The sequence below is a fragment of the Castor canadensis genome, chromosome 8 (assembly GCF_047511655.1).
Source record: "Castor canadensis chromosome 8, mCasCan1.hap1v2, whole genome shotgun sequence".
Classification (NCBI taxonomy): domain Eukaryota; kingdom Metazoa; phylum Chordata; class Mammalia; order Rodentia; family Castoridae; genus Castor; species Castor canadensis.
The window spans coordinates 56,995,687-57,011,042 of NC_133393.1; the positions used below are offsets into that span (position 1 = coordinate 56,995,687).

General features: G+C 37.3%; 1 protein-coding gene and 1 pseudogene across 4 annotated transcripts in view; both read left to right on the forward strand.

Annotated features, from left to right (window-relative positions):
* Window positions 1-11,778, forward strand: part of Sinhcaf (SIN3-HDAC complex associated factor) — a 58,878-nt gene extending 47,100 nt beyond the window's left edge. For 2 of the 4 annotated variants that reach the window (XM_074083015.1, XM_074083014.1), the window contains exons 4-6: window positions 358-484; window positions 5,420-5,570; window positions 9,701-11,778. In XM_074083015.1, the coding sequence (XP_073939116.1) occupies window positions 358-484; window positions 5,420-5,570; window positions 9,701-9,860 (438 nt within the window). In that variant the 3' untranslated portion in view covers window positions 9,861-11,778. The remainder of the gene's footprint in view (window positions 1-357; window positions 485-5,419; window positions 5,571-9,700) is intronic. The other 2 variants (XM_020178135.2, XM_020178136.2) reach the window with 2 other exon arrangements.
* On the forward strand, window positions 508-5,377 carry LOC141425716 (tyrosine-protein phosphatase non-receptor type 2 pseudogene; annotated as a pseudogene).
* Window positions 11,779-15,356: the final 3,578 nt, after the last annotated feature.

Below are 15,356 nucleotides of genomic sequence, written 5' to 3' on the forward strand. Positions count from 1 at the left end.
TTAAAATTTTTTTCCAGCAGTCTCCTACTATTAGTCACATCAAAGAAAGAATTAAAAAAAAAACTTAGTACTAAGTCCATTTATTCTTTTATATCATATTATGATTAAAGATATATTAACTGGAGGTATGGCTCAAGCAGTATAGTGCCTGCTTTGTAAGTGTGCAGCCCTGAGTTCAGATGCCAGTCCCACCAAAATAAGTAAATAAGAAACTGCTAGTATTAAAGATACGCATAAACCCTGAAATACTGAGTATAAAACTGGTTTTTAAATAGGCATGGACCTGAACAAAAGGGATACATATATACACTGGTGTCATTTTTAAAATGGTATTAAATATTCAGTATTTTCTTCCAGGTGGTAGATGCAAGAGCAGGACCCAGTCTAAAGACTACATTGAAACCAAAGAAAGTGAAAGCTTTGTCTGGAAACAGGATAAAAAGCAACCAGATCAGTAAGCTGCAGAAGGAGTTTAAACGGCACAGTAAGTTTGATGGGGGAACATTAGTACTAACAAGTAATTTTTCCTTTTTTTTTTTTTTTCTTTTTGGCAGGGCTGACTACATGATAGGCAAGAGTGCTCTGTCATCCAGTTATGCTTCCAGTTCCTTTACTGCTTTTTTAAAAAAAGCCTTGGAAGACAATGTTGACTTAATAGAGACATTTTATTTCTGTGAAGTCTTAGAACTCTATCTGATTTTGGTGTCATGAAAGTACTTTAACAGGCTAACCACTTCTTCAGAATGTACTGAGACTACTCTAATGTCTTTATGGACAACTTATGACATCTTAACTTACTTTCTTTGTTTTGGACAATACTGGAGTTTGAGGTCAGGCCTTCCTGCTTGCTGGCTAGGTGGTGCTCTACCATTTGAGTCATACCTCCAATCCTTAACTTTGAACTTTGTCTTTGTAGCAGTTGTATTTCTCGCTTGTTTTTGCATAAGAAAATTGAATCCTGGAGATAAAGCAGAAGCATGTGAATGTAGTAGAAAATATGCAACTGAAGTTCACATTTCTAGAATGTAACTTTAGAAATCATAACTTACATATGGAGTAAAGTCAGTCTCTGGACTTTTATGTTTAAGGGTATTTGTGTTGTGTAGGATGATGGAATGGGAAAGAATGTCAGTAATGCCAGATGCACATTGTTTTATCGGTAGTTGTGATGGTATATTTGTATTTTAGAATTTAGGTTTTAGATTTTGTAAAGTACTAAATATAATGTTCCTGTATAATATCTCTCACTCTTGGGTTATGAGTTATCCATTTGTGGCCAAATAGATTAGGAATAAATTTTGTATTTTCAGAGCTTTCCCAGAAATAATGATTAGGGGTGTGGACTTATATGTGAGTTCTCAGGATTTTTTTTTTTTTTTTTTAATCTATAGGAACCTGTTAGACAAAATAATATCAATAAGATAATGGACTGTGTGGGGGTGGTTCAAATAGTAGAGTGCCTGCCTAGGCCCTGAGTTCAAACTCCATTAGCAGCAACAACAACAAAAATGATAAATTACCGTCATGCTTGTTTTAGAATGATGTAAAAGACAGTTAACTGGGTATAGTGGGAGAGTGAGGGAGAACTCATCTTTGGAGCAATTTTGATATATTTATCTCAGTTGTAGACCTTAGAATAAGTACAGAAAGGCTATTTAATCTTGACCCTGGTCACTTAGTTAATGGTAGAGATAAAGTTCACTGTAGGTTTGTGTAACTTCAAAGCCATGTGCTCTTTCTGTATTCCTACTGGGCTCTCCTGGGTTTAGCCAATGCTCTAGGACATGGTCTTTCCAGGTCTACTTTGCACTTTTGTATAAGTAGGTATTAAATAGTCCTCCCATAGTTAGTTACTCTGATGATAAGTTTAATCTTTGAAAATACTTTTTTCCATTTATTTATAGTAAAATATTTAGGTAGCATAAATGTGTGTATGTGTGTGTTTTGTTTATGCGTGTTTCTTAACTGGTCTCACCCACCCTCCCTCACCCTCTAGTATAGAAGGATTTAACCCTACTCTAAATTCTCACTATGTTTTATTTTTTGGTGGTACTGGGGTTTTAAACTCAGAGCCTCATTCTTGGCTACTCAGGTCCTCTACCATTTGAGTCACTCCCCTGACCCTCTTTTGCTTTAGTTATTTTTCAGATAGGGTCTCGCATTTTTGCTCAAGAAGAGCCTCGGACTGCAATTCTGCCTGTGCCTCCTATGTAGCTGAAGACATAAGCCACTGCATCTGGCCCCTCACTACATGCTTTAAAGAATATATTCAGTTGGCTCAAGCAATAGAGTGCTGAAAGCCCTGAGTTCAAACTCCAGTACTGCCCCGCAAAAAAGAACATTTGGGAAATAGTAATTTTCTCTTATCATTTGAAAGTAGAATTGAGTATTCATATGTATATTCTTAGCTTTTTCCCTTAGTTATAGACAAAGGTGTTAACTAACTTTTGCCTAATTTAAAATAATATGTCCAGTACACCTTTAGAGTTTTATGACATAGCTGTGCTGTATGTTTTATGACATAGCTGTGTTGGAGATGGAAAATCAGTCCCTTTTATAAGGTATATGAATTTGAGACTGAGACAGCGTTTTCACAGATAAACTATGAATTGCTAGAGCCTGTGTATGTCAGAACAGCTTTTTAAAAATTTTTTTATTCATTTATTCACATTTGCGTACATTGTTTGGGTCATTTCTCCTCCCTGCTCCCCTCCCCCACCCTCTCTCTCCCACCCTTTACTTCCAGGCAGAACCTGTTCTGCCCTTATCTCTAATTTTGTTGAAGAGTCAGAACAGTTTTGAGACATCTGAATTTCTACACATCTGCTAAATGGTCTCCCTCCTGGTTGTGTTTCCTTCCATGTATCTTTTTTTTTTTTTTGGTAATGGTGGTGCTAGGGATCAAACCCTCATGCATGATAAGCATGTTCTCAAGCTCAAAGCACAACAAATTCTTACACTAATGTTAACTAATCTTTTTATAGCATCCTTCCCAAAATCTCCAGTGATTTTTTGCTGTAGAATAAATCTTATTGAAAATCCCTAGAAAGACTTAAGAGATCTTTCTGTTTTAGGGAAAGCATAATAGTTAGGGTGTGTCATACCTGGAGCATTCCCTGGAAATTTGCTTAGTCTTGCCACCTCATTCTAGGTGGATTTTTCCAAATCCTATTTAATTTTTAAAACTTTTACAGTTGGTGTGGTTCTTGGAAGAATTTCCAGACCTACATTCTAGAAAAGAGTTCTTCACTGTGTATGTAATTTGTATATTCTATTGATTAGATTAAATTGCATGAAACTATGATTTTTATAAACAATGGTAAATAATTGAAATTTCAAATGGCTCAAAGATACTAAGCACTTCTTAGGATACTGAGCTTTGCTCAAGTCCAGAGCTGAAAGTTTTTGAGTCCACACTAGATTTATTTCTTTAAAGCCTGCCACTCTTGAGGATTTCATTTGTTTTTTTTTTTGTTTTTATCAAGTTGCATGCTCTATCTATTGGAAATAACATTAAAAACACTAATGGTACTTTGTTTTAGATATTTAATTTAATTTAATTTTTTTTGGTGGGACTGGAGGGGTTTAAATACAGAGCAGGTGCTGTAACACTTGAGTCCCACCCCCAGTCCATTTTGCTTTGGCTGCTTTGGAAATGGGGGTCTCACAAACTATTTGCCTAGGCTTAGCTTCCCAAGTAGCTAGGATGATAGGCATGAGCCAGTGGTGCCTGGCTAGATAGCTAATGTTGTGCCATTTAATGTAAGTGTTTATTAATATAAACTTGTGAGCTCCATAAAAAAGTTTTTTCTTTAACTTTTTTTTTTCCATGTAGTTTGGTGCTTTCTAGCTACTTAATAACCATTTGATCTCTGGACTAAAATATCTACCTGTCGTAAGAGGGGAGTAGTTGTGAGATTAAATTCCCCCTTCCCCCCCTATTTCAGCTCCAGTTCCTTTCCACCACAGTGATCCTTCCACTTAGTGGGAGTTTGAGGAGCTGATGCTGTCGCTGGCAGCTGCTACACTTGAATGAACCTGAAAAAATAGAATGGATGATTGTTGGGGTTAGAAACCTAAAGACAGGAGACAGTGGGTTCAAGATGACACAGGAAGAATTAACCCTTGAAAGAGCACAATTGGCAGAAGAAATTAGAAATGAGTCCCTTAGCTGTCTTCATAGAGTGGTCAAGTTTCCAGAAGACAGAAATCGAAAGATCAGAAGTGTAAGCCCATATGATCACAGTCGTGCTAAACTGCAAAATATTGAAATGATTATATTAATGCCTGCTTAGTTGACCTGGACAAGGCACAGAAGAATTGTCTTAACACAGAGTCTACTTGGCTCACATTACATCATATTGTTAAGAAAGAATCAGTTAAATGTGAGGAGTACCAGCCAACAGATAACTGAGAGATACTATTTATAGAAACAGGATTCAATGTGAAGCTTCTCTGAAAAAGTGAAGTCATATCATACCATATGTCATCTACAATAAGAAATTATCGGTAAAATCGGAATAGTACCTCACTTTATACTAGCTGGCTAGACTTCAGAGTCTGAATCAGCAGCTTCATTTCTCAATTTCTTGTTTAGAGTGAGAGAATCTGGCTCCTTGAACCTTGACCATGGGCCTGCAGTGATCCACTATCTGGCAGACACCTATCTTGCTCTGATGGAAAGAGATGATACTGGCATAAACAGTATTACTGAATATGAGGAAATATCAAATGGGACTTAGTCGGGCACCATGTCAACTTGCTAGGCAGGAGCTCCACCACTTGAGCCACTCTGCCAGCCCTGTTTTGTGTTGAGTTCTTTCAAGTTAGGGTCTTGCAAGATATTTGCATAGACTGGCTTCATACTGTGATCCTCCTGATCTCTGCCTCATGAGTAGCTAGAATTACAGGTGTAAGTCACTGGCGCCTGGCTAGTTTTCTTTTTAAAACACGTCAGTACAATAGCTTTAAGTATCAGTCGTGTAAATAGTGATTTTTTTTTTTAACAACTCACTTACATCTTAAATCTGTTATGTCATATGCCCCTGACTTAAGATTTTTTTGAATTTTCCAAAGGTGTAAAATCAATACACCTTGTAGAAATGGTACTTTGAATTTTTGTCTTTTCCCTAACCACATGTGGTTTGATTCTCACTCAGCTGGGCAGCCACAGCATCAAGCGGGTGCTCCTCCCCATCAACTACTCAGTCACAAGGACAAACAAGGGATACACTGTAGCGTTCTGTTGGTAAACTATGATGTTTGGTAGGTTAGGTGTATTAAATGAATTCAACTTAGCATATACTATAGTGAGTTTATTGGGATGCAGTTCCATCAGAAGTCTTTTAGTATCTGTAACTGCAATTACATAATTGCATATAATGAAAATGAAAATCTTTTTCTTTTATCTTTATTGCAGATTCCGATGCTCACAGTACCACCTCAAGTGCCTCCCCAGCTCAGTCTCCTTGTTACAGTAACCAGTCAGATGATGGCTCAGATACAGAGATGGCTTCTGGCTCTAACAGAACACCAGTTTTTTCCTTTTTAGATCTTACATACTGGAAAAGGTAAAAGTAACAGAAAATACCCCTATTCAGCAGCAACCCGTCTTAATTACAGGCAGCAGGTATCTGTAACAGTTGAATGGTACTTGCCAAACAGTTGGTAGCACACATGGTTGGAGGTGGATTAAGCAGGAATTGAGTAGAGTTTGGATTTTATATACTCTTTCTTTTAAAAGAAAAATATACCTGGCTGGAGGTATTGTTCAAGCAGTAGAAGGGGGTGGTAGAGTGGCTCAAGTGGTAGAGCATCTGCCTAGCAAGTGTGAGGCCCAGAGTTCCAGCCCTCTGTCCCCCAGGTACCACCAAAAAACCCCAAACAAATAAGAAATTTTGACTGGGGGCGGGGTGTGTGGAAAATAGTGTTTGCCAACAAGCTGATTCTCAGAGGCAAAAGGAAAAGAGATCCTGGATTGAAATTCTGAGATGAAAGAAGGATAAAAGAAGTACTGAATGTTTTAGTTAAATTTAAATAAACACTTTTAAAATGGTAGTAGTTGTGATAATGAAAAGAGAATTACACGATAGCTATAATAATTAACTTGCATGAAAGAACTGATAGGAGTTAAAAGTGTCCAGTGTCATTTGCATTGTTGAGAATAAACTTACTGAGTACCTTTTTTTTTTTTTAATTTTATTTATTTATTTTTTGGTGGAACTGGGGTTTGAACTCAGGGTCTCATACTTGCTAGGCAGGTGCTCTACCACTTGAGCCACACCGCCAGCCCCTGCTGAGTAACTTTAACTATGTAACTACTAAAGAGTACAAATAAGCATGAAAGGCTGCAGAGAAAAAAGGGAAGGGCATGGAATTAGATTGAGTAGGAGAAAAAAAGGCCATAGAGAAAAGGTGGGACACAAAAAAAGTAATAATATGATAGAATAGGCTGAGGATATAGCTTAGTTTGTGCAAGACCCTAGGTTCAGTCCTTAGTATGGTAGAATAAACCCGAATCAATCATTGATCACAATTGATAGGAACAATAATAGTTCAGTTAAAAGGACTGAATTGGGGGCTGGTAGAGTAACTCAAGTGGAAGAACACCTGCCTACCAAGTGTGAGGCCCTGAGTTCAAACCCCAGTACCACAAAAAAAAAAAAGAAAGAAAGAAAAAGAAAAAAAACTGAATAAGCAAAATACAGCTCTATTTATCAGATATAAAAGATGAAGTTTAAAAATAAAGGGATGAAAAATATATCTAACAAAATAAAATTATAAAAAACCAACTCCCATAGAATTGCAAATTAAAAAGCCCATGGGTCCAAAAGAAAGTATAATACAAATTAAAAAAAAAGAAGAAGAAGAAGATGTGTTGGTTGTTTTGGGCATGATGATATATGCCTATAATCCCCAGCATTTAGGAGGATGGAGGCAGGAGGTTTGCAAGTTTGAGGCCAGCCTGGGCTGTATTACAAAACTATTTGGTTTTAATGCTATTATAAAAGAATGACTATAATCCAGTGCTCACAAAGCTGAAGCAGGAGGATCATGAATTCAAGGTCAGCCTAGTTTACACAGCAAGTTCCAGAATAGACTGGACTGCATAGGAGACCCTGTCTTTAAAAAAACAAAAGAAAAAAAAAAGTACAGCCAAAATCATACTCAATTGTGATAAAAATGAAAGCATCTCTTAATATGAGGAGCATATCAAAGGACTGTTCACTGTCAACATTATACATGAGCAGGTTAATTGCCAGTAGAATAATGTTAGGTGGGTTGATGGTGGTGGTGGTAGTAATAATAAAAGAACAGTGCCTTGCATATAGTAAGTACTATATACATGGCTTATTAATTCATTTAATACTTACCACAACTTTATTAAGTATTGTATACAAACAGGTATAAGGAAGAATAATTTACTTAAGGATATCCCATAAATAGAACAGAATTTAAGTCCAGGCAACTTTATAAGAATCTTTTACCATAGCAGTAGAAAATACTTTTAAAGCCCTAGTAATAAATTTAAAAGCCCTTTACAGAGAAATAATATAAAAATCATACATTATTGAATAACATCGTAAAGGTATACCACCTTCATGAAGGTAGTAAAACTGAGTATTGTAACGATTATCATGGGTTGAGCTTGACAAATTAGGTTTAAAATATATAAAGTGAAAGAGAAAGATGTACATATACTTGGCCTGAGAGAAATCAAGACATCACAAAGTCATAGTAATTGGTATAATATGTTTTGGGTCTAGGAATAAAAATATAAACCAGTGAGTGGGATAGAATACAGAGTCAATATGGAATGCATGTGGAAGAATTGATGTTTGAATCTCTAACTCACACCATACACAAGTATCAATTGCAGATACATTAAAATAGAAAATGATTTTGGGGTAGGAAAGAATTGTGACTTTGTGTGTGTTTGTGGTACTGAGGTTTGAACTCAGGGCTTCATGCAAGGTAGGTGCTCTACCATTTGAGCCATGCTTCCAACAGGAAAGGATTTTGTTTAACAAAGTACTAAGCATAAAAGAAATCAAGTTTTATTGCATTTTAACTATGAATTAAATGCATGAAATGATACCATAAGAGTGTGAAATCAGCCTGGGCAAATAGTTTCACGAGACCTTATTTCGAAAAACTCTTAACAGAAAAAGAGCTGGTGGAGTGGCTCAAAGTGAAGACCCTGAGTTCAAGCCCAGTAATGCAAAAAAAAAGAAATCAACACATCTAACAAGATATTTGTATATGGAATATGTAAACAACTCCTATAAAATAAGTAAAAGACAAACCAATAGAAATATGAATAGAACACTTGAAAAAAGGGTGTCATACAGAAGAAATAGCTCATTAGATGAAAGCATGAAATATTCTCAGCCAGGTGCTGGTGGCTCACACCTATAATCCTAGCTACTTAGGAGGCAGAGATCAGGAGGATTGTGGTTCCAAACCAGCCTGAGCAAATAGTTTGAGAGACCCTATCTGGAAAAAAAAGTCACAAAAAAGTAATGGTGGAGTGGCTCAATGTGTAGACCCTGAGTTCAAACGTTCAAACTCTAGAATCTCGGGGGAAAAAATTTTTTATTTTTTTTTTTTTGGTAATCAAGGAGATACAAGTTCAAATTTCATTTTGTGCCCAGTGGAAAGGTTAAAAACTAGAACATCTGTTGGCAGATGTTGGAGATGAGATGTCGACCATGGGTGTAAACAGTTATAAAACTGTGTTAATAATTGGTATTTTTGGTTAAAAGTTGAAGGTCTCCTATTCCTATATTTTAGTAGTATAACCCAACCTTTAGAATATGTGCACTGCTATGTTCAGCAGTGTTTGTAATAGCAAAAGTCATCAAAAGGAGAGTGGTATGGTGATGGCATGGCTCTAGTGGTAGAGCACCTGTCTAGAAAGCTCAAGGACCTGAGTTAATGAATGAATGAATAAATGAATTGGCAGTCAAGACTGATGGAGTAGCTCAAGTGGTAGAATGCGTACCTTGCAGGTGTGAGGCCCTGAGTTAAACATCAAAAAAAATGGAGGCCAAATGTAATCAACAAGTATAAATTCCAGTACTTTGGGGTGGTGGCAGGAGGATCATGTGTTTGAGGCCAGCCTGGGATACATAGTGAAACCCTGTCTCAAAAAAAAAGAGTAGATAAACAGTACTAATATGTTTACAGGTTGGAATTATATATGTTAAAATTTAATAAAGTCCTGTATGTATGAATCCCAATTATTCAATGTTAAGCAAGATGTTTCAGACTACATTGTGACTCTGTATAATGAATAATGAGCAATGCATTTAGAGATGCAAACATGTAGCAAAACCATGAAATGTAAAAAAGAAAGGGAATGAGAGAATAAGATGGAGTCTGTTGGATAATACATACTTTCATCTATTTAGTATTTATAGAAAACCAGTTTTATCAGCTTGTTTATGGTGGCTGTTCAAGAGTTGTTAGTTTTGGAGGAAATTGTTAACAATTTCAGCCTCTGAAACTGCCAGTATTTGAGAAAATTTCAGCGTGGCTTAAGGGTACCTGGGTACCCTAGTTAATTGTCATCCCTTTAGAAGTCCTGTCACTTGTGATGTAATAAGAGTATAGAAACAGAACTTTTGGTCATGTTGGATTAGTTAAAATGATGGGTAGGTGTTTTTACTTTATTAATATATTCTGTTTTTTCTTTTAGACAGAAAATATGTTGTGGGATCATCTACAAAGGCCGCTTTGGGGAAGTCCTCATTGACACACATCTATTCAAGCCGTGCTGCAGCAATAAGAAGGCAGCTGCTGAGAAGCCGGAGGAGCAGGGGCCAGAGCCCCTGCCCATCTCCACTCAGGAGTGGTGACTGAGGTTCATGTAAAAGGGGAACAAAAAGTGATTTAAATTGTGAAAAGACCACAAAGAAACAAACTTGACCTTCCTATTTTTAACTTGGATACCTGCTATTCTGCCAAAAGACATTTTTCTAGAATAGTTTTGAATGGGTTATTTTTCCCCAGTACCATAAACTCTGAAGCCAGTGTCTAGCTTACTATAAGAAAAAAGAAGTGTACATAATATTTAAGATGCTGAGTATTTCATAGGAAAGCTGAATGCTGCTGTAAAGTGCTCTTTAAGTCTTTTTTTTTTTTTCTAATCCCCTTTTAATAAATTAAATTAGGGGAACTTCAGGGGACAGAGATGGGATTTGTTGTATGATAAACTGATGTAGTTTTAGTCTTTCTGTATTGAGAAGCAGTGGTTGGGGCATTTTTAAGATGGCTGGCAACACTTGTTTTCCCTCATGATAATAAATTTGTCATAACTCAGTTATGTGACTTGCCCCTAGAGGTAGTTGTTAATAATTTTGGAATATTAAGGTCTTGCCAAGGTTCTGATGATTCAAATCTGTACTACTGATTATTAAGCAGGATAGACTGAGCTTTCCGGTGCACATATTTTGAAGGGGAAAGTAATTTCTAAATGCACAGGTAGCCTGATGTGGACATTACATCTTATGTCACAACCTATCATATTACTATTTTATAAAGATTTTAATTTATATGGAACTTCTAAAGCAGAATCAGAGCTCCTCCTAGGGAAATGGCAAGTCTGTAGGATAGGCAAGATCCTATGTAGAGTACCAAAGCATTGCCACATGATAGAGAATACATACAGTTAGAAATGTTAAACTATCTAAATAAAATGTGCAAGCCTTCAGGGTGGCACATAGCAGAGGCTAGTGCTTCTGGGGGCGCATTTCTTAGACGGCTTGCCCAGTGTGTAAATACTTGATGCTATTTGTGTTACATGACTATTTGGTGACTTCATTGAAATCTGCACAATTCAGTTTTAGCTCTGGATTACTTCAGTTGACCTTTGTGAAGGTTTTATCCTGTAGAGTAGGTGGTTGACTTGTTTTAACCTATTAGGGTTTGGGGTATTTTTCACTCTACTAATAGTAAAATTTATTGCAGGAAAAAGAGGTGTGTGTTAATGGTAGGTATGCTGGTTTTGGTTTGGCTTCTTTTAGTTGGGCTTTCTGAATGTGGAACTCTTAAGGTCTAAAATCCTCATTCAAAGCCTCTCACTTGAACCCAAACCAAAGTACTCTCATTGCCTCTTTTCTAGAAGTTCAGGAAAAAAAGCTCCAGTTCAGACTTTACATAACGAGGGAGCAGCATTGCCTGCTTTATGATATCAAGACTCAGTGGTTATTTTTGAAACTGGATTATAAAAATTAGATAGTATCACAATAAGGAGTGAGCCTCTTTTTATGGGCACCCTATAGTTTTATAGTTCTTAATCTAAGCTTAACATTTTATATTTCTTCCTTTTGGAAAAAAACCTACATGCTAGAAGCCACTATATGCACAGACTACAGTGAGTTGGGTCGGCTCTCCCACAGCCTTTGAGGTGAATTACAAGAGTCCAGCCATTATCATCCTCCTGAGTTACTTTGAAATGGTTTTTTCCTTTTCTTTTTTTTTTTGTACATTTTGGCTGCAGTATTGGTGGTAGAATATACTATAATGTGGATCATCTCTACTTCTGTATTTATTTATTTATTACTAGACCTCAACCACAGTCTTCTTTTTCCCCTTCCACATTTCTTCGCCTGTAGGATGTACGGTATGTAGTCATGCACTTTGTATTAATATATTAGAAACCTACAAATCTGTTTTGTACTTTTTATACTGTTGGATACTTATAATCAAACTTTTGCTAGGGTATTGAATAAATTTAGTCTTACTAGAAAATAAAAGCTGTTTTGTGGCTTTCTGTTAAGTGTCTGGTAAGAATAACTAACACTGTAGGTCTTCACAGATACCCTGTTTAAGCCCTTTGTGCTACCTAACAAGTGGTGAGAGGCAAGGAATATTTTTTTAGCCTTTAGAATAAAGAATATTTTAATAGACGTGCACAGTGATTAACTTAAGATAATTTTAACAATGAAGAACAGAATGTTCCCAGTGCTTGAATGTGTGATCTGGTTTCATTATTATCTATGGGTGTGCTGGGAGGCATCACTGAGACTTCAGAGAAAGTATAAAAGTTGGAAGAGTGGATTTTGGCTCCAGAAGTTTTAGACTTGGACTCTTAAATATCTACCTCTGCTCCTTATTAACTGTTTGAGTAAAACATTGTACAGAATTATTTACTTCAGAATTATGAGGCATCTCAAGAGGTATAATCTATTGCAAAGTTTTACAGATTGTTTTATTACCTAGGAAAGGTAGATCATGTTTAAATTTACTTTGGAATAGTTCAGATAGATGCTTTGCTGGCACCTAGCGTAGTTACTGTGAAGTTACCAAGTTAACTTGGAATTGTGGGAAGGCGACAGTTACCTGTACCTATTGCTGTTTCTGTTGGGCATGGCTGAGCAGAGTCCTTTGTTCATGGCTAGCAAGGCAGCAGCAAGGCTGCCATTCTCACTGGTAATAGCTCAACTAGGTTATTGGCAGAATTCCTCTTTGCAGCTGTAGAACCCAATGCCCAGACTTATTACTAGTTGTCTACAGGAGGGTTACTTTGGGCTTCCTTACTTCAGTAAGTATCCAAAACCAGTCTACTACCAAGAAGAAATCTCAGGTCCTCCTGCCCACATCCACTGGGAGAATGACACCAGAGGCAGGATTGGCTTCATGGGGATGCACCTTAGAGTTTGCCATGGTGTCATAATTTTTACCTATAACGCAATCATTCTGTGTAGCAAGTAAACTGTTTTTGTATCATGAAACATTACCATGAGACAGGCTCTTTTAAACATTGCTTAAGGAATCTGCAATGTAAAACAAGAAAACCCATCCACAGGCGAGTTAGTAGAGGTGTAGAGTTCTGCTTTTCTGATTCCAAAGCCGTTGTTCCGAAAACTGGCCCCAATTGTCATGGTGTAGTAGTGCCATCTTAACCCTCATGTGGAAGTGTCTCTTCTGCTTCCCCTCTTGCTGAAGGCTGAACATGAGAGGCGAGGTTTTACCCTTGCACCGAGGTTGAGCTTTGTCTAAATTAGTTCAGTTTTTTTAACGTTGATAATATTGAAAGTGCTTGTGGAGAAAGTGTCTTCTGGAAGTTCAATAAAACAACTGGATTCCCTAAAAATTAAGGTAACCAGAACCCACTGCTTGCTCTGCAGTGACAAATGGAAGATGCCCAGAGAACCTTTTTATTCAGTAGGCCTAAAACAGTTTTGTAATGTCCCATATTTAGCAATGCCCTGGCAATCATGTTTGTGTGCTGTTCTGTGAACTGGGAAGGGAAGAGAAAACAAAATTGGATCAAAGATAGATAATTTCACAGGCTCATGTTCCCAAAGAAAGGAACCAGAGTCCTAACAATTTCTGAAGCTGTGGAGTTTGGTTACTCATTGTAATCATGAGAATGCTTTAGGTATTAAATTCCTTACATGCTAGATAGAAGCTAGTTGCTATTGTATGTTGAGTCTTGGGCAAACTTAGTTGCAAACTTCAGTGTGAAAGAACTTAATCATTCAGTTTAGAGAGACAGAAGAATTTGTTAGAGTCTGCCCTTTGTCTCGGTGTCTGAAAGGGGAAAATTACTATGTTTTAGAACATCTATTCTTATGTATTGCTTATGGTAACTTAACCATGTCCAGGTTAGCTCATTTTTACAACTGCACAAAAGAATAGTTGCTTTACATTTTTATTTATATTTAAGTCTCAACAATTAAGGCTCAAAACCCCCAAGTTCTTTAGCAAATCTCTGGTAGTGTTAAAATAGGAACCTGGACAGTTAGAATGGTGTTTTTTTCAAAGTAACAAGTGTATTCTTGGCCTTTAGCTACTTACACAAACCACCCACTGTTGATTCTGCTTCCACCAGTGCAGGGGTCACTGAATGCTTCCTCATTGGAAATTCCAAAGCCCTCATCTTACTCATTTACCTTCTCTAGCATTTGGTACAACCAGTTTCCTTTCTTGAAGTTGTTTTTTTGTGGTTTTTTTTTTTTTTTTTTTTGATTATGGGGTTTTTTTCTTCCTCCTGTGCTGAGGCTCGAACCCAAGGCCTCTGTGCCTGTGTGCTACCACTGAGCTATCCCTCCCGCCCCCAGTCCTTTTTAAATATTCTTGACTGATAGGCTGATGATAGAGTTTCCAGGTTTTTTTTATCACCTCAGATGCTTTGGTCCAGGGTTCATCCTCAGCCTATCTCCAGTACCACAGCCCCAAATGCCATCTCAGACATGCAGGCATCTGTCAGATCTATTTGTAGAGCTAGGGTGCTCGCAGGAAATACCTACCTTACTGAAATTGGGTAATTATTTTTTTTGAGACGAGTGTCTCTATGTAGCCCAGACTGGCCTCAAACTCGTCATCATCCTGCCTTAGCCTCCCCAGTCCTGGGATTACAGGGGTTCCACCCCATACTCAACAGGAAATCAGATAATTGAGGAAAGTTGAGTAAAGTGACTTTTTGTATAGGATGTCAACAAATCCCAAGAGAGAGTACAGTTCTTAGGAGCAGTAGCATTGCAACTAGTAGAAGGATGACATTACTTCCTCCTGGCTAAGTCTAAAGGCTGAGGGGGAGGGAGTGATTAATGGAGCCAGGAGACAAACAGATAAAAAGGGTGGAGGCTCGGAGGAAGCAGCAGAAAATATTGCCTCTCTGTAGATGGACCAGCTTCACCATTAGTACCTCTACACCTTGACCCATTTCCCCACCATCCTATAACTAGGCAACATCTACTTGTCTTGTTGCGGGGGAGCAGCTCAGGCAACACTTGGGGGAAACTTCTAGTACAGCCATTCCTGCTCCCAACACTCAGAATTAAACATATGCTAAGTGGGTTCCATGAAAGCAGGAGCCATGTCTGTTTTGTCACTATTATATTCTAGCACAGGGGAGAAGAGATTGTTTCTTATTTTTGCCACGCTGGCGATTGATGCCAGGGCCATGTGCATACTAGGCAAGTACTCTTACCACTGAGATCCTCATCCCCAGAGTAGGTTACATCTTGGTATTTCCAGAAGTGTGTTCATAGAAGAATTTGTCAGTGATTTCAGTGAAGTTAAAAATTGAAAGACTATGTTTAACTTTGAAGAAATGTAAGTATACAGAAAAGTTAAAAGCAGTAAATAGATAACCATCTAGATCCACAAACATCTTACTACATGTACTGTATACTTTGTTTTGCTCAGTCATTGGAAAGTTGTGACTGACACTATCCCTGAATACTTAAAGCATTGATCTCCTAGGAATAAGATTATCCTTAGCCATAATGTTTTTGTCATACTTGAACAGATTAATAGTAACTCAATAATACCTAATATGGTAAATCTATATGGAATAAATTGCTGTCACCCAGTTTTTTCCCCCTTTTCCAGGGTCTAGCCAA